Source organism: Notamacropus eugenii, chromosome 1, assembly GCF_028372415.1.
Source record: "Notamacropus eugenii isolate mMacEug1 chromosome 1, mMacEug1.pri_v2, whole genome shotgun sequence".
NCBI classification, from domain to species: Eukaryota; Metazoa; Chordata; class Mammalia; order Diprotodontia; family Macropodidae; genus Notamacropus; species Notamacropus eugenii.
Window position 1 is genome coordinate 685334364 of NC_092872.1, and position 27898 is coordinate 685362261.

Below are 27898 nucleotides of genomic sequence, written 5' to 3' on the forward strand. Positions count from 1 at the left end.
TAAAGATAATTTTCTTTAAAAAATGATCTTCATGTGTTGCTGCAGTGGGGGAAAAAAGTCATCACCAGGAGGCTAAAGCCACTATTTAGGCATTTCCATACCTACTTAAGCTGGTCCTTTGTTAACATATACAGTACACCAACAGGTGTTACATTGCATGAATTTACCACAATGATCATTCGGTAAAACCTTCAGAAATTATGGGGTAAACCCACGCTACAGGGAGGCATCATAGGAAAATAAAGGAAAGAATGCTTTACTTAACTACATGAAAACTGAGTCCAGTGCAATCTTGGTTAACAAAAAAATGTGGTACTGCCATGATGGACTATGGAATAGTGTAACAAGGGTCAAACTGCGTTAGGAACCAGAATTCTAGTACTTGTTCTCCCACTAATTAATTTTACAACCTCAAGTAGCCATTTAAAATCACTGGTGGCACCTTATCAAAAACTCTAGAGTTCCATTCAAAATTGATTATTCATTGTTCAAGGACATGAACCAGACTGGAAGAAAAGATAAGACCAGAAGTATTTATAAAAATATATTTCACAAAGTAGGAAACAATACAGGAGTTTCTCTTAATACAATACATGGAGTAAATAAACAAACAGTATAGCATCAAAGCAAAGTAGAAAATTAAAATGATTTGCATGTAATACTTAAGTTTTATTATACAATCTCTACTTCTAAATGGCAAGTTTGCATTACAAATCGAGTATGCTTGCAGCTTCTAGTGCTGTCTTGTCTTAGAGTGCAAAAGCCCCTGTGCATAACCATGAATGTTAGATAAAGAAATATTAATAACATAAGTAGTAAAGTTATGTACAAACTGGTTCCTTCTCTAATACATTGGAGAACTATAAGCATGTTTTACTTTACTGTATAACTTGTGGGCTTCTAAAAGGCTAGAGTTTAAATATTCACATGAACCAGTATACTTCCAGATGTTTGTGCTTGTAGTAAAAACACCAAATACTAGTTATGAACAAAATAGAAAACTGTTCAAAAGTTTCTCTAGGAAAATGTTATTCCTGCCCTCATTAGTCACATAAAGCTTAACTACTCAAAAGAGACTGTTAGCTTCCCTTTTTTAATACATCACCTGCAATCATCCTTATTTGCTCATCAAAGTGTACATATATTAAACATTCATTTTATATATATAGAAAACAATCTAAAGGATTATTAATGGATATAATTTTTTCATATATTCCCTTAATCTATAGATTACCAACCTTAATAAATAAAAGCAGTAATGGACATCAATAAAATATTTATTTCAAGGATTAAACAAATAAATTCACTCATCAGTGATAAAACCAACCATCTCATATAGTCCATCCATCCTGTGATACAGTTCATTTTGTGTCCTTGTGGAAGATGATGAAGTGGAAGATAAGAGTAATCCTTTTTCTAGAAACAAGCCTATTTTAATGGGATTTCTCCTCTCCCATCATTGAATGTGCAACCCTCCCCCCACCCTTCCCTGGAATGAATTAAGAACATGTGAATATTTTAAGGCTCGACACAATATTTAAAGATGAGAAATAGTCTGTGGTTATTGGGCCAACAATTATGTACAACGGATGGTCACTGCACAGTAGAAGCTAGTAGGTCTTAACAATGCTCCTCATAGCTAGCATTGTACAGAAGACCAGGTATTGCTTTAAAAATTTTGGTGGCGGGATCTTTGTTGGCATTGAGGAAAAAACATGTTACTTTATACACCCTGGCAGATGACATTATTCAGCAGCAAAATCCCCGTAGGTCCATTTCTCTACAAAAGCACCATTTGTTTTGATTTTTCCTCTGTTTCTTACATTGAAGATTAACCAAGATCCCAATCTCCATGTCCATGGTGGTCAAGTATATATCAAATATCCAAAGACTTCTAGACACTCCACATACTTTACTTCACACTCCACAAGACTTATAAACCTCCTAACATATACTTTTGTATTTTTTTTTTTGGTTCAACATTACAATGTAGTTGATTTCATAGATGACTGGCGCCAAACTTGCCTCTAAAACAAATGACCACATTGGTTGTAACTAACAGGGATGGCCCTAGAATATTACATGAGTTTTCAGTTTCATGAGGAAGTTTATAATCCACTGTCAAGTTTCTTTGTCACTTTCTCCAACTGAGTACAGTTCTCCAAGTCTTTTGAAACGAGGACCCCATTCACTGAGGTAGTCAAAATTCTGATCTGAGTCTGAGGTTGAGGACTCCAGGGAACTGAGAGAGCCAGCCACTGAGCCTCGACCTTCATAGCCATAAATCTGAATGGAGTCATATGGCGGAGCTGTGGGATCATTATCAGCCTCATGGAGCCTCACGTTAATAAATTCATCAACATCCACACCATTTGGAACAGGTGCAAGGCCTTGCCTGGGCATAAATTGCAGGTCAGGTTTTATATCTTTCCGGGGCAAAAATCCATTTATTCCATCTGGATTCTGTAAAGTTGCAATGTCAAAAGCTTCTGTATCCTCTTCTCCACCTCCTTCATCATCATAACGGATAATATTTTCCCTCACATCTTCATCATCTTTAATAATCAGGGGCTCATTTTTATGTCGTCTCAGGGTTACAAACAACACCACAATGACTGAAGGGGAAAAATTGGATCAGAAAGAGATTAATCAAAACAAGGTACAATCAAAGAAAAATATACTGATTATTTTTCAAAAGACAATTTCATTTAGAAAATCCAATAGATTGATGCTAAAAGAGTGAAAACAGAATTCTAGGAGAATGCCATTCTCTACTAGTTTCTACCTCTGGTTCTTATATGTATACCTTAATGTAACTTAATTACATATTATATCAAAGGAAAGCAGAAGAGGGGAATAGAAATATCAGAAGAATATTAACTGATAGGGAGGAGGGCATGAATTGTAGAGAAGTATTTAACTTGTACTTTTGCTTCCTGAACGTGTTGTGCTCGTTAAGCCCAAATAAAATATTTTTCTTTCATATTCTACTAATATTCCATCTGTTTATAGAACTTCCATTCCAATGTCATAGACAAGTCAAATGAAACAGCCATTTCTTATAATATGGTATGTGTATGTGTGCTCATATACATTTAATATACACATTGTAACAGTTTCCTAGTATAAATATTAATTTTTGTACATTTCCTTCCCATCAGTTATAAAGTATTTGGGACAAAAATGAGTTTAATTTCTAGTTTTGTTATTTCATATGCAAATATATATTATATATATATATATGTTAGAAGTTATACCAGAGGTCTCCAACCAGTAAGGTTTACCAGTACAGTTCAAAATAACTGCTCTAATTTTTCTTTTATTCTGCCATTCCAGCTGTTTAGTTTTGGTGGATCTGAGTTGATTCCCACCATCATCCCACCTCTCTATCATCCCTCCCAATTCCATATTGCCAAGAATTCCAGTTTTGAACACAAAATCCAATGAATACTCTTTCCATAACTCAAGGATATTATTGTCTTCTCCCTAATATCTACCCCACCTCCAAAATGAGAGCATAATCTCAAACACTTAAGAAAGTGAAAAGTAGTTCCCCAAAATATAAAACTAAAATAAATTTAAAAAGCTGTGTACCCATAGTCTAGAGAGGGTTAGTGGGGTTATTTTCATTATTTTATAAACCTGGCAGATCTTGGTCATCAGAGTATAAAACACAATACATACCTAGCAGTAAAATGATGCATGCTAGTATAGCTATTAATGCTCCCATACTGAGTCCAATTGGAAGCACATAAGCTTCAACATTACAAGACTGCACAACACCATCACTGCTGCAACCACAGACACGAATGGTTAGAGTGCTGGTACTACTCAGAGGAGGGTTTCCACTATCACTGATTACGATTGGTAACAGATAGACTTCTTGCTTCTGACGATTGAATCCACTATGTTTTGCCAAAATGCTGAGAGAATTATCTAGAAAAAAAATCAAGAGAGTTTGCATCATTTCAAAGTAACTGCTCTAATATTTTTTTAATTCTGCCATTCCAGTTGTTTAGTTTCCCCTTGCCTTTTGCAGATTTTCATTTATTCATTCAAAAGGCATTTATTAAGCACCTACAATGTTACAGTAATTGTGTTAGACCCTGGGGATATAAAGATAAAACTGAACCAGGTTATGCCTTCAAAGAACTTGTATTCTATCTGGGGAACCAATGAATGCACAAACACAAACACATATTGCCTAGGACTCTTGGGGCTCCATGATCAGCAAGGTGGTCATGGTTCCAGCATTTTGCTGACTTTAGCAAAGAACTTTTAAGGAGATGATCCCAAATGTATTTTTCATTAGGATCAGCACAGCATAGTAGACAGAGCACCTACCTTTAAAGAAGGGATTGAACAAGAAACAGTATGTAAAACATTTTGCAAATTTTCCCATGCTGTATAAATATGAACTATTATCATTATATTTATCATTCTTATTAATATTATTAATTAGGCATTCCTAATAATTGAAAGCTCTATCAGATTCCCAAAACACACTAAAACTTGCAAGCAAGCAAGGATTGGAACTTGGAATAAGAAAAGGAAAAACATTCCTGGCAAATGTGAGGATAAGATATATTTGAATGCCTTGACAAATGCTCCATCAGAGGGAGGTTAAACAAAGTCGTTAGATCAGCCATGCTTCCTAGTATTAAGGTTTCAAAGAATGAGTCACCAACAGTATGATTTTCACATCCATTAAAATATAAACATGTCTATAATGCCTTGCTGATCAGCAGTCAACCTGATATGATGTGCTCATTTGTTTAATATGTTCTATGGATTTCCTTTGGTTATGCCCCATTATACAATGCTTTTGGGAAGAAGGATATCTACAAACGATATTAAGCCATGGTGTACTCAATGATCCAAGGATCTTTATTTTACATGACCTAGAAGGCAGACACAGCATGCAAGGGAACAGTCCCTGAGAGCAGACAATAAATAGCTGTGCTCTATTTGGAGAATGTCTGTGACACATTGGAGCACATTTAATTAGCTCATGGAACATTGGTAAAAGATTTCACATGCTATAGTTCAAAACAGAACATGAGAATTGTTCTCTAAGATGTAATTAATACAAATCATAACGATGTGTGTGTCTTTTGGTAGTTGACATCATTTGTATGAGATGCTATCCTTGCACATTTCTATTTCTTTGATATTCCATAATAATAACTTACAGAATGAAGCAGTAATATAAAAATGAGTGTAGGATGAGAGCCACTTGACTGCAAAAAAATCATTGTTGTGTTTCTAATGCTAAAGTCATGCCAGATCCCTCTACCTTTGTGCTTAGGACAGGCATAAAAAGAAATAAAAGCAAAAAAAAACCCTACTGTGTGTGTGTGTGTGTGTGTGTGTGTGTGTGTGTGTGTGTGTTCTTCCTTGTAAATCTCTCTAAAGACCAAGGTTGTTATTTTCATTTAGTTGTTGTCATGGTTGTAGCTGGTTTTGGGGGAGGGGAGGAAGGATAATAACGGCTTACTCATTTGGAGAGTGAGTAAACTTGCTTAGGTCTGCTTTGAACCCCAGCAACAGCGGGAAAGGGAGACTGCCTGAAGTTTGGTTATATCTCCCCTATTGAATTTTTTTTTTTTTTTGAAAAGAAGACAACAAGGAGAAAAGTCATGAGATGCTTTAATAAGAGTATGAAGCTTAAAGTCAAATACCTGAGTGAAAGGTTGTTCTACACACAGTCTTTCCATCTCATTCCTTTATGTATGCCTTTACATGTGCTGCTTCCCATTGTAGGAATAACTTACTTCTTCATTTCCACCTGTAGTTAGCCTAAATTCTCTCTCTCTCTCTCTCTCTCTCTCTCTCTCTCTCTCTCTCTCTCTCTCTCTCTCGTCTCTCTGTCTCTCTGTCTTGGTCTCTGTCTGTCTGTCTGTCTCTCCACATGCACACAGAGAGAGGCAGAAGTCAATTAACATTTCTGACCCTCAATTTGCTCATCTGAAAAAATTGGCATCCTATTTGTTCTAGTTAACTTAGAGCATTCATTTGAGAAAAGTAAGGGTACAGAAGTGTAATATATAGTGGACATATTTGTTACAATCACTGGATTGTGACAAAAGTGCTTGGTAAACTATATGTTTTGTTTGGAATTTAAGTTATTATTATTCAGCAGCAAAAAATCTTTAAGATCCAGTTAAGTGTCCATCTGCCACCATTACAGACCTAGATGCTAGACCAAATATAATCACCAGATCACCTAATTGCTATTTCTGTATTATGTGAAAACACAGATGAGACCAAGGAATTGAATTTTATTTTTCTTTTCCTTTCATATCTTTTGAAGAGTCTTCCCCCAAAGTATGACTCCAAAGCAGTGGCCCTTAGAGACTTAAAGTTTGTTGTGGCAAAGTAGAACTTTGATAGACCCCAGCAAAAGACAAAGGGTTGTGATAAACATAATTATTGTCAGCTAAGGACCAATCAATTCACATCTAATGAGCCTCCTCAGTAGGTTGGCTACAAAGTGATAAATTTTCAGGCAGAATAGCTATTCATTGCATGAGAAATCATGATGTAATTTGTATCAGTGGCAGGAGTCTCCACAATTAGGAGTAGTTACTATTTATTATCCTTTTGCTATACTCAAGGCAGATAACAGTTAAGTGACTTGCCCAGGATCACTAAGCTAACGCCTGAGACCAGATTTAAATTTGAGTTTTATTGACTCCAGGTTCATCATTCTATCCATTCTACCACTTAGCTAAGTAGATCTATTGATATTGACATGTCTGGAAATATTTAGAGTGGAGGAAACGTGTGTGTGTGTGCGTCCTTTGTTGCCGAAGAAGACCATGCCATCAGAGAAATGATGACATGACTTGCACTTGACTTTGTTTTGAGTGAGGGAGGGCTGTGCAAGTCATCAGCCTCACTTCTCCTCCAGAGCGATCTGAATCAAGTGGACAGATATTCATCAGTATGACTGGAGATAACCCAGGATGAGGCAATTGGGGTTAAGTGACTTGTCCAAGGTCACACAACTAGTGAGTGTCAAGTGTCTGAGGTGAGATTTGAACTCAGGTCCTCCTGACTCCTACACTGGTGCTCTATCCACTGCACCACTTAGCTGTCCCTGGAGGAAACAAGTAAGGTACCATTAAAGATGTATTGTTTCCAGAGTAACAAAATTTAGATTACTGCTGTTCATTAAACTCCACTGTTAATGTCTTATTTTATTCAGTCCTGGGTATCCTATTCCAAGAAAGTCATTGATGAGTTGAAAAATGCACAAAGGAGTGTGACTAGGGAAGTGAAGGCCTTCATGTTCTTCCCGTATCAAAATCAGTTGAAGGAACCAAGGACATTTAAATGTTTTAGGAATCTGTGATTTCATGTTGGTAATAATTCCACTCATGCCCTTAGAGGGTAAAACAAATCAGGTTTAGTTTGGTCAAGGAATCAATTTATAGAAGTTGTGATGAATATCATTTATGCTTGAGGTAAGGTGAAGAAAATCATTAGTGTTCTGCCGAAGTGTAACGGAAAGCCTTCATTGAAGGTCTTCAACCAAAGATGGGAAGACCATTTGTTGGGCATATTGTAGTAAGGCTTAGTTTTCATATTTGGGTTGAACAAGATTGTCCTTGAAGTCCCTTTCACTATTAGGAAGATGATTAAATTAGAATGTATGTTTAATCTCATCTTCCCCTCATCATGTTCAAAAAGAATGTGAGGAATCAGATAAAGTAATTTAAAAAAAAGAAACAATAGGATAAAACTAACCACAAGGCAACGACTAAGGAAAATTGAGTAATACATACACACACATACATATATAAAACAGAATGCCATGTTGCCAGTTTAGCTCAGTTTTTATAAGTGCCCAATACCCCTCATTTTTCCATCACTATTCATGACCCCAGACCTCCTTCTCTGAGCTCCACATTCTGTCAGTATTTTTCAGTCTGCCATTCCCTCCCCACAAACACTTCAATACCTGACAGTAATTCAGTTGAGTTCAGTTGAGGAGTTCATCCACCCCTTAACAAGAAAAGGCTGGTTAACTTATCTGGAACCAATAATTTGGATGGGAGAGTCAATAACCTAGAATGGGGTAAGATTATATTAATGTTGGACTGGCCCGAATGGTTGCCAACCATTTATGAACCTGCTAAATACCAGGCACTCTCCTAAGACCTGGGAAAACAAACATAGAGGGACAAATAATCTCTAATTACAAGGAATTTATATCTTGGCAGAGAGTAAGTTCCTGGAAAGACAAATGAGTAAAAAGTGGTTTATAATCATGAGTTACCTTCTATACACAAAAAAAAGAGCACAAAAAGCACCAAAAATAAGGAAATAACCACAAATCAATTAATGATAGATAAAGGCATATAAAGCAACATGGTAGAATGAAAAGTCATGTCTAAGCAAAAAATGGACCAAGCAGAGTGAAACAAACACAACTACCAATAAACAGGAGATGGTTAAGATTTTCATACAAGAAAAACTTAACAATAAAATTGACAGACAATAACAAAAACAAAAAAAAAAAAAAACAAGCAAATGCTTCTTAAATGATGAAATGCAGTGAACAACAATTTTAGGGGAAAAAAAACTTGGTGAGAGGGAAATTTAGTTATAAATTTTAACTAAAAGAGCCACATAAATAGTGACTAAACAACTGCAAAAACCTCAGCAATGTTTGGAAGAGATGGAAAATTTTAAAAGAAGAAATGTTTGGAAGATGGGAAAAAAATTAGATATCTCAAAGATTAAAAAGGCAAAACAATTATAAACAATTTATAACAATAGATAGAGACCACTTCCAAAAGAAAGTACTCTCTGAAATAGATAAGAAAGGATAAGAATTTTAAAAAGGAAGTAGAAGAAAAGTTAAAAAATAAAATAAAAATAAATTTTAAAATAAAAAATGCACAGATTGTCTACAAACCAAACTAGTTGACCAGCATCCTGGCATGCTTAGAGATAGCTGAAGTATTACTTTCCAGGGGAATGTGCCTAATAGATGATGATGGATTGATCGAGCAATTACTACCTATGCTACATTTATAGTTCAAAATTGTAAAGATTTAAGGAATTTCATGCTACTCTTTTGATGATTAAAAAAAATGATCAGTATAACCAGACCGTGGGGAGATGAATCAGAGACAGAAAAATATATTCCCACATTAAAAATGAACATAGATACACTCATTTAAAATACATTTTTAGCATAGTATAGAGGAATATAATAACAACATATACGATCAAGTTGGAGTTAAATTAAGACTGAAAGAATGGGTCAACATTTGGAAACACTTTTAGGAAAAAGGTCTGTATGTGTGTGCGACTGTATAAAATTAAGATGCAAATATATGTAAGTATTTGAGGTAGGGGGAGGAGTTTAAGTGAAAGGAAAAATGTCCATCAGTCTAACAGGCAATTTATTGAGCACCTACTTAATACAAGATAATCAACTACACAGGGGCAGCTAGGTGGTGCAGTGGATAGAGCACCAGTGCAGGAGTCAGGAGGACCTGAGTTCAAATCTCACCTCAGACATTTGACACTCACTAGTTGTATGACTGGGCAAGTCACTTAACCCCAATTGCCTCATCCTGGGTCGCCTCTGGTCACAGGATTCAGATGGCTCTGGAGGAGAGATGAGGCTGGTGACTTGCACAGCCCTCCCTTACTCAAAATGAAGTCAAGTGAAAGTCATGTCATCATTTCTCTGATGGCATGGTCTTCTTCAGCAATGAAAGACGAACATACTCAACTACACACTGAGATTTCATTATGATTGTGAACCTGGAAAACTGGAATATCTTTTAAAAAATGTATTTGCGGGAAAGTTTTTGTTTTGGGGGGAGGGATAATTTTAAAACTTTACATTTTTAAAAAATGTAATGAAAATAGAATACAAAAGCCTTTTCATCAAACATTTCACAAAAAATTGACATTTAAAACTTAAAGGAATTTTTATTATAAGACTAAGAGGCTTTCTTCTCTGACTATTCAAAGACAAGTGATCAAAGGATAAAAACTATTTTCAGAGGAGGTTCAAACATCAGAAATAATGTCAAACAAATTATTAAAGCACTAACAATAACAAATTAAATATAAATTTGTTTAAATATATTTCTTATACTATCTAAATTTCAAAAAAATGTAGCAAACAGAAAAAGTCAGGAAGCAGTACATGCAGGCAAAAGAATGTTGGATTTGTCACCAGAAGACCTGGGTTCAAATTTTACATCTAACATTTATACATTGGGTAAGTTATACCTCTCCCCTGTAAAAAGAATGCTTTTGATTAGATGACCTATAAATCTCTGTCCTTCTAGCTCTACATCTATGATCTTATGAATAAATAAAAATTGTAAAAATGAAGAAAAGATAGACATGTTAATAGAATCTTGATATATGTCTAAGAAGTTCCAGAAATCCTGAAGAAAAATAGAATTATATGGAAAAATTCATTTTTATATTCTTTGATTTAGCAGTCTCAAGACCATATACCTCCTACAGAGGTTAATACTAGAAATAAAGCCCAATATGTATAGCAAAATATTCAAGTACCATTTTTTGTAATAAGTTTAAAACAAACCATATATCCATCAATTGGGGAACAACTGAATAAATTGTAGCATATGATTGTAAGTGAATATTATTGCATAATATGGAATTCAGATATACATGAGAAAATGTATATGACAGTCAAAGGAAAGAAAATAATAGAAACAGAAAATGCAAGTACTAAAGCATAATTAGAAAACATTTTGATAAAAACAATGCATGTTAAATATAATGATCACTTTCAGTGGTTAATGAGTGATATTGACACTCCTGTTTTTACTTTCCCTTAAGAAATAGTAAATTACATTTCCATTTACATATTCTATTGGTCACAAAGGCTTTATCAAATGGTTTTGCTCAACATTTTTTTTTTTTGATGGGAGTAGAGGATGGAAGGTACTATTTGTCAGGGCAGGGTGGGTTGTTCAAAAGTGTTGAATTAAAATAAAATGCATCAGCTTTGGGAGATAATATCTATTTTCAAACATCAGAAATGCTGTCATGTAGGAGAGTTAAAAGAAATCATCTATATTGCTGTAGATGTTAAGAACTAAGAACAATGGATAGAAATTATAAAGCAGAAAATTTCAGCTCCACATAAGGAATATTTTTTAAACAATTACTAATTGTTAAATAGAGCATTCAAACTTTAAAAAGCACTGATTCTCTATCCCTATAGTAGATTCAATAGTAGAACCTGAGCTGGAAGACCCAGGCTGTTAGAAAACAGAATTTTCAAACTGAAAGAGGGCAGAAAAATAATCTAGTCAAACTCCATCGTTTAATAGATAGTAGAATAACTGAATACATGTTAATTGGAAGACTATTAGTTAGTTAGAGATTATTTCAACCTTTCTCTTTTTAAGTAATCTGAACAAGGATCCTCTCCATATGCCCTACCACCACCCACCCCCAATAAGTGGTCACTCATCTCTACTTAAAGATGTACAATGAGGGAGGATTAGACATCTCCTGTGCCTTTTTGACCAACTTTTTTTTTCAGTTTCCCCACAACAGTCACATCAAGCTTAAATCTGTTGCTTCTAGGCTTCCATACATTCCATCTAGCTATGAACTCTGGGGCTACATAATTCGTCTCTTTGCAAAATTATGGAATTTGAGAGTTAGAAGACATCTTAGGAGCTACATAGTCCATTTCACACATGAAATGTACAGGTACTGCACCTTATATGACAGCCATTCAAATGATTGGCAGCTATCATCTTCCTCCTTTACCAATCTTCTCTTCTTAATTCATAAAAATTTTCTTCCATATTTTAGCCCTTTTGATTATTGAAGATTGCTATCAGTCTCCTAATGTCTTCTCTTCTCCAGGCTAACCATTTTCCCCAATAAATCTATGTAAAACATGGTTTCTGAACCTCTCACTATTGTAGTTGGCCTCCTCTGGATATAACACAGTTTATTATAACATTCCTAAAATTTATTTTATCCAAAATAAAACATATTGCATTAGGCAAAATAGACTAGAATACATTGGAACACTGACTTCTCTTGTTCTAGACATTATGTCTATCTTACTTTATTCTAAGGTAATAATAGCTTTTTTGAATCTCTTGTAAGATCATTGACTTATATTACACTATCTACAAAAACTATCATCTTTTTAAACAGTTATTATCTATACATGATTCCCCAGAGCCATGTCTAATTCCAAAGTCAGAGTCACAAAGTTTTTCTAACCCCAATTAAGAATTTTACATTTTTCCCTATTAAATTGCATCTTGATAAATTTGGTCCATTTTTCTACCATGTTAAAATCCTTTTGAAATCTGAATGTGTCATTTAATATATTAGTCATTATTCCTAGTTTTGTGGCATCTACAAATTTTTCCAAGCATATCTTTCATTACATCAATTAAGTGACTGATTTTTTTTTAAATGAAATGATATATCAGCATGAGATTGATAAAAGACTGATCACTGAAGCAATTTCCTTGAAACTTCCACAGCTTTGTTGTTCAGTCATTTCAGTTGTGTATAATATTTTGTGACTCCATTTGGACTTAGAGAAGATACTGGAGTGCTTTGCTATTTCCTTCTCCAGCCCATTTTATAGATGAGGAAACTGAGACAAATAAGGTTAAGTGACCTGTCCAGAGTCACAGAACTAGTACACATATGAGATCAAATTTGAACTCAGGTCTTCCTGACTCTAGGCCCAACACTTTATCCACTCTGCCACCTAGCTACTGAACTCCTCCACTTAATACTACTTATAAACAAGTGATTTTTCAAACAATTCAAAAATTACTAGCATCTTGCCCACATAGTTTCATTTTGAATATAAGTATAACATAAAAGATGACAAAATAAGGAAACAGAGGCCAACCAAGGGCAAATAAATCAATCAAGGTGACACATAGTAAGTTAGAGAATCAGGGTTTAAACCCCCAGTCCTCTGACTTTAAATCCAATATTCATTCCATTACACCAAACCAAGTCATAATTCCTATCTATCAGACAGGATATAAACAAGTTTTTGTGCTGCATTTGAAAGTCATATTGGATAGGTTCTAATTTTCAACTCTTCATTTCTTATATGCTAGGAAGAAAGGTCTATATATAGACTTGCATGTACTTATTGGGAAACTAAGCACCAGAAATCAAGAAGTAAATATGAAGTATACACTTTTACTACTTTTCTGTGATATAACATAAATATAGGACAATAATTTTAGATTCTTGAATATTAAGGTGGGCAGATTGCATGCCTGCCATTCTGGGACAATTCTGGCTAAATACAGGAGGCAAATGGTGGTCCAGAGGGTTAAAAAACATGAAGTCACTAAAAAAAAAGACCATCTAGATACTAAGGCATATATAGGTTCATAAGATGAGACCTCAGCTGAATCCTATAGTTCGAACCCCTCATTTTAAAGGTAAGGAAGTTATGCCTGAAAAGAGAACAGACTTCCCTAAAAGCATAATCTGAGGGCACAGTTGGTTTGTTAACCCGGGTTGTATGAGTTCAAGTTCCTTCCATGTATTACATCATAGAAAACTTCTTTAAAGAACTGAGCATATACACTGAGGTGATCCTATATCCTTGAAACCAGAATGTCTCATTGTAATGATTTTTGAGAGAGAGTGCAGTTGAAATCAGAAGATTTAGGTTCAAACTACAATTCTACCACTTGAAAACTGGGCAGGTTTGAACAAATTACCTTATATCTCTACGTCTCAGTTTCCGCATATATATATATATATATATATACTAGGTGTAGCACATAGAGTGTCAGGCCTGGAGTCAGGGAAACCTAAGTTCAAATCTAGCGTCACACACTTATTCAATGTGTGACCCTGTGCAAGTCACTTAATGCTGTTTATCTCAGTTTCCTTGTCTATAAAATGAACTGGAGAAGAAAATAGCAAACCACTCGGATATCTTTGCCAAGAAAACCTCAAATCGGGTCAAAAAGAATCGGACATGACTAAAACATGACAAAAAAAAATGTGAACATAATGAACCTAGCCCAGCACAGGCATCTAAAATAGTTGCTGTAGCGATCAAGTGAGATAATGAATATAACTGCATTGTAAACCAGAAGGTACTTTATTAATAGTAGTTATTATTTCTGAATAATACATATTCATTATCTACATTGATCAAATCATATGGTTAATTACTTAAATATTTCTTCTGCTCGGGCTCATGTTATTTGTCTCTTTGGTTTAATTCACTGCAGCTTATCTGTCTTTTGGAACCCAGATCCAGAAGTTGCACATTTGGCACATGTATGACAAAGTATGACACTCATTGCATGGATTGGTTCTAGTGCTATTTGTATCAAATTATTTAGCTAAGGACTGTGACTAACAAGACACAGTCTGAGTGGCCTGCCAGAAAGTGGCAAGGAATCTGGGTTAATAAAGACACATGCTAGATAAGTGTGATTGCTTTTATAACCAAATTAATGGATGAAGAGATTAGTAGATATTATGCCTTTTTGAAAAGTGGTTCCTGACATTTGACTTGCAAATTGAATTCAAATTGTTTTGGTTGAGCCAAATGGAATGCAAGTGACTAGAAGGTCAAAACCAAGGGAAAATAGCAATCTATTTAGTTAGGATGGCAAACTGAGTTGGGGAGGGGAGGGGAGTTAATTACATAATTATTCTTTATAAATAAACAAGAAATACATCACAAAAGCCTAACATAGAACATAAAGATACCAACATAAATACTTGCACATACTTTGGGAAACAGTTACGTATACAATCCAGTATTATGGGGATGCAGCGGTGACTCCAATAAAAGAAGATCTATAGGATGGATGTTTAAAACAGTAGGATATATTGGAAAGGGAAGGGCAGTAATGAATTAATAAAAACCAAGAACCTGTTAAGCCAGATTCTCACAGAACCATTATAACTTCCTGCATAATTCAGTGACAATATACAAGCCACAGTAAATACGCCACAAGCTATTGGATATTTTGAGCAGCCTAATTAGATCACTGGTTTATTTGTTGCTACCTTCACCCAGTCCTCTACACATCTGAATTAGAATGCCTAACATTTAGCCTGTTGATAGTGAATTGTAGTTCTTTACTAAGGCAGTCTGGTACAGGGAAAGCACACTGTGGTCTTGGAGTTAGGGAATCTAGGCCTGAATCCCAGCTCTGACACTAGCAGTTATGTGACCCAATACAAATCATTTCACCACTCTGGCCCTATTTTCATCCTCCTTAAAATGAGAAAGGTGACAAGAGATGAACTAAGGTCTCTTCCAAATCTCAGAGAGTCTATGCAGCTTTTTTCAATTGTTGTATTTTCTCTGAGTATTTCATAATGGATTACATAGAGTCCACTAAAGTCTTCCTTTCAAGAGTTTTCAGATCATTGAGAGGAACCTAAATTCCTGATGGTTAAGCAAACAGAGATCAAGTTATTGGACCAGCAAAACTTAAACAACGGACTCAGCTACAGACAGAATATTCTGTATTTGAATCTTTGATTTGAATCAAGGTAAATGCCCATGAATTGGGGAATGCCTAAAGAAACAGTGCCATAGCAATACATAACTATAACAAACGCAGTTGTAAACCAAGAAGTGATTTTATGAGGAATTCAGAGAAACACAGGAAGATTTGTGTAAATTCATTCAGAGCATGGAAAGTAGAAGTTGAAGAATTATATACATAAAATATTATAATATATAATATAATATTACATATATTATATACATATTGTTATATATTATATACTACATACATAATATAGTCAGTGACTACAGGTGATGCCATTAAAAGAACACTAATCAATTTAGTGCTAAATACAATGAGCAAGCTTTTTTCCTAGAGAACAGATCCAGAAAGATAATTCTCTCTTCTCAGTATTTAGATGACACCTATAGCTATGGAACTGCATTATGCTAAATCTATATGACTATGGTGTCTCTTATTCTTAAGAACCACTTTTCTTTATTATAAGAGATTTTTTTTTTTTTGCATGAGTGAAAGCTAGAAATGGGGACTGAATAGACAAAACAGAAGTGTATTATAATGGATAGAGTGACAGTCTCTGAGTCCAAAATATATGGATCTACTTCTGAAACAGAGTGATCCTGGAAAGTCCATCAGTGCCCTTTTGGAACTTTCTGAGTTATAAAATACTCAGTCATCTGAATCACTAGTGGGAATTTCCTTATCAGGAATTTCCTATAACAATAAATTCATAGGTCTGGATCAAAACAAAAGCAGTTAACATTTTAGAGTAAAGTATGCACAGTGAATATATAAATATGTGTGTGCGTCTATATATGTGTGTTTATATACAGTTTATGTACATGTATCTGTCTATATGTATATGCATGTATATATACATATATATATATATATATGTTCATATATATATATTTATAGATATATTGCTAGATAGGTCGATGGTGTAGTGGATAGAGCACTGGACCTAGACTCAGGAAGGTCCATTTTCAAATTCAACCTCACAGAAATCCTAGGAGATAGACGTTATTATTTTCCCCATTTTACAGATGAGGAAACCGAGATAGAGTCAAGTGATGTGTCCAAGATCACACAGATGGTCAATGTTTGAAACCAATGTTAAATTAAGTCCTCCTCATTCTAGACCCAGAGATCCAGGTGCTATACCACCTAGCCATGGGTATGAAAGGTTGTATTTGGTAGCAAAGCTGGAGAGATAAGTTAGGAGCAGGTTGTAAGAATTTAAGTACCCAAACACAAGTGTTTACACTTGATTATAGAGGTAATAGGGAGACAATGGAGTTTATTAAGAAAGGAGTAACATGCTCAAACCTATGCTTTAGGAAAATCACTTTAGCAACTGTGTGAAGAATGGATTGGAGTGGGAAAGATTTAAGTGAGGAAGATCAACAAGGATGTTTTTTGCAATAGTCCAGGTGAAAATGATGAAGGTCTTAATCAGGGTATAAGTGGAGAAAAGGGAACAGATGGAATAAATATCATAAAGTTAAAAGATTTGGCCATTAACTGCATTTTTGAAGTTAGTAAGAGCAATGGGTCAAGTATAACACTAAGATTCCAAACCTAAGTTACTGCAAGAATGATGGTGTCCTTAAAAGAAAAAAAAAATAGAAAGTTCAGAAGTGAACTTTGTGAGGGAAAGATAATAAATTCTGTTCTGTGTTAGATGAATAGGACATCTAGTTTTCAATGTCCAACAAAGAACCTTTGGCATAAATCCTCAGTTGAAGGCTAGGATAATTTATGAAAGGAGATGGAAGAGAAATCAGATAGCTGGGAGAACCAAGAGTGAGCAGTAGCACAAAACCTTGAGTGGAAAGAAAAGGATTGTAATTAAATCCTGTAGAGGAATCAATAGGAATGAAGATGGAGAAAAGAATCTCTGATCAAGAAATATTTTCAATTCAAAAGTCAGATTGGGAGGAGTTCAGAAGGGAGTTAGAGGGGAAAAAGTGGGGTCACCAAGTCTAGATAGATTTTGTTTTGTTTTGTTTTTTCACAAGAGGAGTTTGGTTGCTAAAGGTTAGCGAGATATAAGATGGTAGCCTGAAATGATGGTAAGATCTAGTGGGTGAGTAGTAAGGCAGGAGTGGTGGGAAAGAGATAGAGAGAGACAGAGACAGAGACAGAGACAGAGAGACACAGACAGACAGAGAGAAACAGAGACACAGATGCAGAGAGATAGCCAGAGAGAAAGAGGCAGAAGCAGACAGATAGAGGCAGAGAAACAGAGATAATGAACTGAAACAAAAAGAGAGGACATGGGCAGCTGTGATATGTTATAGATTGAATTGTATAATGTAAGTTTTCTAAAGTTGGGTTCTTTCTTGTCTAGGTTTACTTATCTGCACATGAATTTTACTTTGTGATATTACTACCAAGATTCCCTAATAACTATTATTATAAATACGTCCACTTGCACATGTGAAAAAAATAGGGAATTACTGTCATTTTCATTCTGGAATCTTTTAAACACTTGATTTTGCTACTAAACCTGAAAGTGAAACCACAAACAACTTCCTTTGAAGGCAAAGAAAATAGAATATAAATGCAACGAGCTCTGGAGGGTAGGATGTATTTCCATTTGTATCTATGCAGGAAAGAAAAACATAACCATAATATTGTTTTCCATGTGAAACTTTCCCCAAATGGAATAACCAGGGTATTTTATATGATTTCATACTAACATTTCAGAAAGAAAACAACTCCAAATTATTCAATAACTGAATGTTAGAATATCAGCAGTGTGTCTGGAGGGTGAGCCCTCCACCAAAGCTTTACTGAATGAATAATTTCCTCTAAACATTTAGCATTAGAGGAGTTAAGAATTAATTAACTCTGCAATGGATCTGATAACTATCCTCATTACCACGTTGCATAGATAGTATACTAGATACAAGGTCAAGGGTACTGGGTGGAGCCCAGCAGGGAAAGAAGTATTAGGTTACCTTCCTGCAGACCTTTCTATAAAGGCTGAGAGACATTTAGAGTGGAGGGAATGGTGTAGGTCCTGGTGATAGGACAAATGGGTTAAACGTCTTAAGAGATGCCATCTGCAGGGCATTCATCAAGTTGCTTTAATTCTATGAATGAAAGATTCCTCATCTGAAAAATGTTGACAAATGACCAATATTTCCAAGTTGTAATGAATACACAGTGAAATATGGGTTATTACTGTGATCTCTTCTAAGCCATAAAACTGACAATCTTATGACTTATTGTTAATATTGATTAGAGACTATAGGGATTTTTATTTTAGCACACCAATATTCTGTTACATAAAGACACCCTCCAAGTATTCATTCACTTACAGATGAAGGAGGGTAGGAAGGGAAGAGAACAAGCATATGTTAAGCACCTACTATGTGTTTGGCATTGTGTAAAGCACTTCACATATATTATCTTGTATAAACTTTGAGAAGGAGAAATATTGATGAAATGTCTCCACAAGCAGTTTAGGAAGACTGAGTCCAAAGGATGGATCAAGAACCTCTGCCACTGGAAATCTGCTCCTTAATTTTCTAGCTTCTGTGACAAAGTGTCTGCTTTACAAGTTTAAGGGAAAAAAAAGAAAGAAAACTGGTGTCATGAAAATTATATTTTTACTGTTGAATTGTTTTAGTCCTATCTGACTCTTTGTGACCCATTTGGGACTTTCTTGATAAAAAGAGTAAAGTAGTTTGCTGCTGCCTTCTCCAGGTATAACTAGCTTCACCTACCGATTAAGAACTGAGGCAAACAGTATTAAACAATTTGCTCAGGGTTACATAGTTAGTAAGTGTCAGAAGTTGGGTTTAAACTCATGTCTTCCTGACTCCAGGGATGGTGTCCATCCACTAAGCCACCTGGTTGCTGTGACAGCAAGTAGGTTGGGATTTCTTTGTAGCTGTTTTCCAGGCTCAGGCTAGATTATGACCACCTGAGGGTTCAGTCCCCTTTGAGCCCTGATGGTTCACAGCTGTGCTGAGTCATGTGCGTTTCATGTCTGCTGACTGAGCCAATCAGGAGCCTAATCTTGTTTAACATACATACAACATACATAATATATATATGTGTGTGTGTATACACATATATACATATATACACATATACAAATATACACATATATGTACATACACACATATACAAATATACATGCATGCATGCATATATACACATACACACATACACATACACATACATACACACACACATACTGGGAGGTTATATTTTACTGTGGGAGTTCACTTATGAGAAAAATCTTGTAATTACCTGGTCGAGATTGAGTGGCCATATGTTCACAACTCCTGACTGCTCATATGTAAAGGCTCTCTCGATACAGGGATATATGTAAATTGTATGGCCATATTGCTTTGATTCAGGCTGCAAGAGCCCTGTCTGTTGGTCTTTATCTATCTGCTTATATTTTTCTGTATGTTGAATGTAATTAAAGTGATTGTTGACCCCTCAAAAGTTGCCTTTCCTTTCATAAATGCAGATTTAAGAACCTGTGATAGTAGGCCCCCTTTGTATGTCAGGGTGCATACTAATACAGTTGCCCCCAAAAGAACATAGGAAAACAGCAATTTGACCTAGATGTTCTGTGGTCTTTAGAGAACCTTCATTTTATTGATGAGCACAGAGCTATAAAATAAGTTGCTTAGGCAATAAATAAAAATATAATGCCTTACATTTGATTTTTAAAAGTCAGTTCCCAAAGTATAAGACAGGGGAGCTATGCCTAGAAAGCAGTTTCTCTGTAAAAACATATAGGTCTTTTAGTGACTGTGATCTCACTATGAGTCAGTAGTGTGATATGACAGTGAAACCAAAACACAACTAATATAAACTAAAACTTTCTCAAGTGACATAGTCAAAGTTAGAGATGTGAATTTAGGAGGGTCAAAGCTAGAGAAGATCTGGAAGACAATCAGGCTGGTAAAGAAGGGTGTCCAAATCATGCCATAGGATGATTAAGTGAAAGAACTGGAGATACTTAGGTTGGAGTAGAGAAAACTTGGGGGAACAGGCTCCTATTACCTAGCAAGTACTTACATCAGCTATTAAAAGGCTGTCACAAGGAACAGAGTATAGAATTGTTCTTAATGCCAGAACTAGCAACAATGGAGTGTAGTTGGTAAAGCAACAACTGTGTTAAACTTCCAGACTTGGACTTGGGGCCAGCAGATGTGTGTGACTAGCACTTACTACCTAGTGGATATTTTGAAAGGCGTCTGACGTTCATGCATTTCATTTTCTTCATCTTTAAAACAAAAAGGTTGGAATAGGAAGCCTTTGTGATTGTTTCCAGCTCTAGTTCTGTAATCAGAGGTGTGCTGGAGCCAGATGTTATGGGCTTTAGAGAGCCAGTTGTTCAATTTTCAGCATGAACATGAATACCTTAGAAAACAGCAAATGCTCCAAATTGTCTTGACTTATCATTTTATCGATTTATTGTGTTTTTGATAATCTAGATTTAAGAAAACAATGGATAAAAAGTCAATGATGCAGGTCAAATTTATAAGTGTCATGCACACAGTCTTTTGTTTTTTTGTTTTCCTGAGAGTTGGCTGTTTCACATTTACCAGCACAACACTGTGTTATAATCCTAAGGCTCAGAATGTGAAGGAAAGCAAAGGACAAGATGCAAAGAGGCAAAGTTAAGGACTATACAAGGAAACTCTTTTCTAACAATTGGAGCTCTCACAAGTGGATTGGGGAGGCTTAGAAGTAGTACTGCTTCAGACAAAGGATGGAGGCCACTTGCTAGCTATGCCATCAAGGGGATTTCTATTCAGGTTTTGCTTGAACTCAGTGGCCTTTGAGGTCCCTTCAAGTGGTAGAGGCTGTGAATCTGTAAAGAGAAGCAATGTAACCTGTTTGGGGAACGTGAGAGTGTACACAAACAAGTTCCATGACATTTGGAGAAGTGCATTACCTCATTGGTTTTGGAGATTTTTCCATGAATACAGCCCCCAATCTTTTCACAGTTTCCCCTATTATAGAATTCCTTTTTTGTGTGTTTCCTTCCAATGACATTTCAGAGAATCCAGTAGACCTGAGCCCCCCACCTTTTTCTCTGGCTCCTCTAATCGGTGGCACATATACTGATGAAGTATAAGCAGAGGTTAATTACTATACCCAAATCTTCAGAGGCTTTATTATGGAAGACTCTTGGTTTGGTGACATTTGAAAGAAATTTACCCTTACATATTTCCCTCCTCTTGTTTCAGTGGTAAAAGAGATGCTTCAAAGAAGGGATATTATACAAGGAAATTCAGCATCCTACAGAGTGACATACAGTGTACAGAGACCAGTGTTTGTCCTTGAAACATTTTAAAGATTAATACATTGCATTTAACAGCTTGACTAAACATATATCTGCGGGTATAGGTCTTAATACACTTTGGGAGAGAAAGAGAGAAAGGATGCAAAGTAGCTATGTGGATGCAATTACCATTCTAGCCATGACCACATTATCATTCCTCCCAGGTCACTGAGGATGGCACAAACCTCTGAATATCAAAAATCCAGAAGTATCAGACACACTGCATATAGCACCCTTTTGATTATATATATATATGTCTGTATGTATGTATGTATATATATGTTTAAAAGACTACAATTGAAGTTAGCTTTTTTGTTTGTTTGTTTTCCCTTAAATTCATGCACATATTAGCACATTCTATCAGAACAGGAGAATTCAAGGGGCATGCTAAGAGCATCCTTGTGTCTAGGTCAACCTCACAATGGAAAGAGGAATCATATTGAATTCTTTCTGCAGACTTTATTGAAACTGTAATCTGACCAAAAAAAGTCGCTATTGTTACATTTCATAAGGGAATTGGACTTTATGGAGCAGAAGTACACGATTATATTTTAACTCCTTTTGCAGAATAAAAGGGCTGCTACTGTCTTTAAAATATTTTTCCTCAGATTTTGCATTTTCTAACTTGTCATCCAGAGTTGAGAGTTGAAGCAGCTGCTAACAAGGGATTGAAGACATCCTATTCCCACCTGGTTCTTTACAGTTTAGAAGTACAGGAAGACTGCTTGTCCACTAGAGTGGAGCCTCAGGTGTCAGCACTTCAAAAGATAGAAAGCCCAAACAGGGGCAAATTCTTTAATTAAACCCTCAGACTATGCTTCGGACTGCTGGGATGGAAATGATGTATATGGATAGAGTCACTAATTAGCCTCATTTTCAAATGAAGTACAGTCATTAAAAAAAATACTTTTCAAAAGCGAGTACTTAAAAAAAAAAAAACATTTAGATTAACAAGAACCTTATAGCTTTTCATCCAGACCTTTTTTCCAGTTCATCTGTGATTTCCAGATGTAAATGTAGTGTTAAGAAACCTGAGTGAGAACTTCATTCTCCATGCTGATGTGTCTGATGCACATTTTGGTGTAGCTAGAAGCTTAAGAAACAGTGGAGATTTTCTTCTCCCTGTTTTACTTTAAATCCAGCGGTTCAGAGCGTCAAGCTTTCCTTTACTTGAAGGAAAGGTTTTAATGGAAATCAATATTGCCAAGTTTGAGCTCTCTTCCTCCTAAGTCTCCAAGAGAAAGGCACAGAATTAAAGAGAAAAGTATATTTTTCTTAGATTATAGTCACTGATGGTTTTAATCTCCTTAAAGATATTTCAGACTATAGAGAATGAATGTTTTGGATGACTGGATGAGAGTTTGTTCTCCTGCCTTTTGACTCTTGGTTTCTCTTCCCTCACACTAAATTCTCTCTGTGTGTCTCTCTGGTTGTGTCTCTATCTCTCTGCATTTCTGTTACTCTGGGATCGTCCTAGTTAGGTCCAGAAGGGTTTATCATCAGAGGGATGAGTCCTAAGGGATTCTTTGTTTTCTTAAATTCCTCACAGTAATTCATGACAGCATCGCCAAAGGCATGATGAAGAAAGAATCCTCACAGTTTATGAAGTCACAATATCGTTTTGATTTTTAAGGTAAGTAGATTCTCTTTGAATTGTTCTATCTGTTAAATTATTATCCATGATTCATTTTATCATAATTTGATGGATTAATTAACATGCACTTATAGATTGTGAAGACTGAGACTATACAAACCTGCAGTATTTATAAGAAAACTGGAGAACAAATCACTTCTATATTTTCTTCATATGATGGTAGACAAAATTTCTAAATTATATGTGGTTGTGTCTATAAAGAGAGACAAAGACAGAGGCAGAGAGATACAGAGGGAGGGAGGAAGGGGAGAGATGGAGAAAGAAAAGTAGAAAGGAAGAGGAAGAGTATTCAGAAGGTCATATTCAGTACGTGAGGGTGGATAAAGGCAGGTTCAAGTCCTGACTTCAATACATACTGACTGTGTTACCTTGGGTAAGTCATTTGCTTCTAACCACACTAGACAACTAAGAATATAAATTGAAGTAAAAATGCTGCTTTGCTTTAGTTGAAAGTATTTCTTTAGTGGAAACTATCTTAAAATATTGATATCAGAGCTATGTCGATTAAGATTATTCTCTACGACTCCAGAGAGCAGCACTACGAGGATTGTATGGAAGTAGCATAGGGGCAGATGTTTTTGAGTCTTGTGATTCCCATAACTTCAGCGATAGAAAGTAGCCAACATTTTTAATCATGTTTCTGAATTAAAGGATTTGGAAATTATACCATAGGTGTTGATTCATCGTCATATATGCCACTGCTTTTACTTTGAGAATTCTTCTTTCCACTGGAATTTATGGTAACTATAAAGCCCCTTTATTTTTCCCCAGGCAAAATAAAATGCCTGTTTTATACCTGGGGAAGGTCTACTGCATAATCTAGAGACTAGACCATAATTCAATCATATTTTATCAGATGATTTTGCCAATGAACTATTCAAATGTTGGATAAAATCACAGACTCTGGAGAATGAGATGAATTTTGGCAGTGAATGAAGCTTGGGATCCAGTATGGAAAAAATCATTCCATATGTCATTTAAGATACAAAAGCGAATGTTAAAAAAAAAATTAATAGCTTTGTATGGGGGCTGGTTCTTATGCTAAATTATTATAGTACGCAAAATATTGCCCTGCCTTGGTACAATGTAAAGCCATTTCTTCTCTTTTGTGATGAAACCCTATGTCCATTTTTCTCCACAGTTATTTGTTTGTTTTTATATTGAATTGAAGAATCACATTTATTTTCAAAACTGGAAGGGATCTCAGATATCATGTACACTTGTTTGGGAATCCCTTCTGCAATATCTTCAAAGAGTGATTAAACATTCTGAAAATGGAGACCCTTGAGTGGGTCTCCCAAGGAAACCCATTACTTCTGGGTAACTTTAATAATTAGGAAGGATTTTTTTTTCTGTTGTTGCTGTTTTCTAACATTGAACTGAAATCTTTCCCTGTGTTACCTTCACCCATTTCTCAGAACACTGTCCTCTGGAGTCATAGAGAATATTCTTAATCCCACTTTCATGTCACAACTTGTTCGACTGCTGAAGAAATCTATCATATTTCCCCTCAGCCTTCTCTTCTTTAGTTTAAACTTTCCTGTTTCCTTCAACTAACACTTGGTCACCCTCCTTTTGACATATCAATTTGTTGAAGGAATTCATAAAATGCAATACTCAGAAATGAAGACAATATTCTAGATGCCATCTGACCAGGGCAGTGTAGCAGTGTATAGCAGGGATATTACAGAAAATATAATAATGACAGCTCTTTGACTCTTTGACATCCCTCAACCTCACTTAAGATGCAAAAACTCTCTCAAATAAACATTAATGACTCTCTCTCTCTCTCTCTCTCTCTCTCTCTCTCTCTCTTTCTCCCTCTATCTATCTATCTATCTATCTATCTATCTATCTATCTATCTATCTATCTCTCATTTGATATTTGATTTTAGTCCTCAGCATGTAACATAATGTTTTGGATTTAAAGAGACCTTAGCAAATTCTGCTAAATATTGAATAAAACAAAAAATGCTATCAGCTGAAACAAATATCAATAAAAAACCTACATTTAAAGAAACAGACAATATAGTGGAAAAGACACATCATGTCCTTAAACATTGATGTAAATTAAAATGAAAAAACTACAGGAGAGTTCTAAACTTTTACATGAGTTCAAAAAAGAGATGAATAATTTCCAACTCTGAGGAAATGCAGTTATAAGCTGATCTTAGAAGGATTGGTAGATATCCAGTAGTCAAAAAAATGAGAATATAGTCTAAGAATATAAGATATAGTAATATCAGGTAAAATTAGAAAGATAAGTTGTGTTTAGGATGTAGAGGATCTTGAATATCAAGCTAAGGAAAATGAGCTATTTGGTGGTGAGTGATAGGGAAAACACTGAACGTTTTGGGGGTTGTAGAATTGTGTGACCAGAGATGAACATTAGCAAAAATCAATTGTGTCATGCTACACAGGGTATGTTACAAAGGGAAGAGACCAAAAGTGAAGAGATGGGTTAGGGGGCTGTTGAGATAATCATGAACAAAGAAAATGAAAGCATAAATTAGTGTGGTACTGGGCAACAGGTTAGATACACATATATGCGTGACAGGGGCATGATGGAGGAAGGGTCAAAGATGAATCTAAAGTTATGTACCAGGAAGATAAAGAGAATGGTCATGCTCTCAATAAAATAGGAAACTTAAGGGGATAATTGGGCTGGAAGGGGAAAACATTGAGTTCAATTTGGAATATTTTGAGTTCATGGTCAAAACAGGGCATTCAAGTAGATATGAAGGTCTAAGACTTTGAAGAGAGGTTGTGTCAAAAGATAAAGACAGCAGTGATTTGTACAGATGTGATGGTTGAAACAGTGGGAAAGAATGAGGCTATGAGAAAAGAAGAATGCATAGACAGAGAGGTAAAGGGATGTGTTAAAGTCCTCTGCCTTGCAGAATGACATTTGTAGGGAAAGAAAGAAAGAAGCCAACAAAACGTAGAGACAGAATTGTCAGAGAGGTAAAAAGTGGATTGAGAGACAACCTAATATAGCACTGAAAATAAGAATTGGGAGGTCCAGGTTCCTATTCCAACTTTCTCACTGCATCAGGGCATGACCTTGGCTCTGTCAGTCCTTTGAAACAACTACTGACTTTCATCTTGCTTCCCCAACTTACTTCCTCCATTTCCACAAAGTTGGCCTTGTAGTTCCTTATACCCATTCCTCATCCTCTTTTCTGGCTAGGACAAACCTAACTAGGTGAAAGAATAACATTCTTTATGCCACATCTTTCATGAGAGTTGTCACTAGGGACGAGCAAATAGCCTTTGCTTATCTAAAGAAGGCTATTTAATAGAGGGCATAAGATGGACTCTCTGGGAGACAGGTCACATCATTCCCAACATGATTATACCATATTGTAGAAAACAGAACTCTATTATCAAATCAACAATGAAGGTGAAGTATGACTCTCTGCCAGGGTGAGACAGAATCCTGAAGACTCCTCATTCAGATGGTGAGTGCCATGCTATCCTGATTATATCTTGTTCCTTGGAGGCATCTAAATGCTACACTGGATAGATAGCTGCATATGGATTTGGTAGGAACTGAGTCTAAGTCTGGCCTCAGATTGCAAAAAATCAGAAACTGTAGGGAAGTCCATCCTTTGAGGAATGGCTGAACACATTGTGGTATATGAAGATGATGAAATACTATTTTTTGTAAAGAAATAGTGAAGAAGGTAGTTCAGAGAAAGTTGGAAATGTTTATATATTAACTCATGCCAAATGAAGTGTTCAGAGTCAGGAGAAAATTAGAAACTAACAAGAATATTGTAATAGCAAACAAACAAATGATATATATGAAAGACTTAGGAGCACTGATCAACACAATGACCAACCACAAGTCCAGTGTACTAATACTGCAGCATGTTATCCATTTCCAGACAGAGAAGAGGTAGACTCAGAATGGAAATTAGGGTATAGATAGATAGACAGATAGACAGATAGATAGATAGATAGATATAGGTATAGAGATGTGTATGTATGTATGTATGTGTATATATATATACACACATACATACACATATGTGTGTATGTGTATGTATACACACATATATGCATGTATGTATATGAAATGACCAGTATGGGTATTTGTTTTGCTTGACTGTATATGTTTTAGTACAATATGTTTTTCTTGCTTCTTTGATAGAAGGGTTGATAGTGGGAGAGAATTAATGTAGACCTGAAAATAAAATAAAACTTAACTTTTAAAAATTCAGTCTCATTCACTTATCAGATGTGTGACCATGGGCAAGTCACTTCACAGAACTGTCTGCCTCAGTTTACCTATCTATAAAATGATGATAACAATAGTACCTACCTCTCAAAGTCCTTGTAAGGATAAAATGAGATAATAGTTGTAAAGCATTTTGTAAACCTTAAGGTACT

General features: G+C 35.5%; 1 protein-coding gene across 3 annotated transcripts in view; it reads right to left on the reverse strand.

The window, feature by feature from the left end:
- Positions 1-537: 537 nt before the first annotated feature.
- The window catches only part of CDH8 (cadherin 8), a 513100-nt gene continuing 485739 nt past the window's right edge, over positions 538-27898 (reverse strand). Inside the window, exons 2-3 of one of the 3 annotated variants that reach the window (XM_072635914.1) lie at positions 3685-3936; positions 538-2615 (exon numbers count right to left, since the gene is read on the reverse strand). In XM_072635914.1, coding sequence (XP_072492015.1) covers positions 2122-2615; positions 3685-3936 — 746 coding nt within the window. In that variant the 3' untranslated portion in view covers positions 538-2121. Of the gene's footprint in view, positions 2616-3684; positions 3937-27898 lie in introns of those variants that run through there. The other 2 variants (XM_072635913.1, XR_011972824.1) reach the window with 2 other exon arrangements.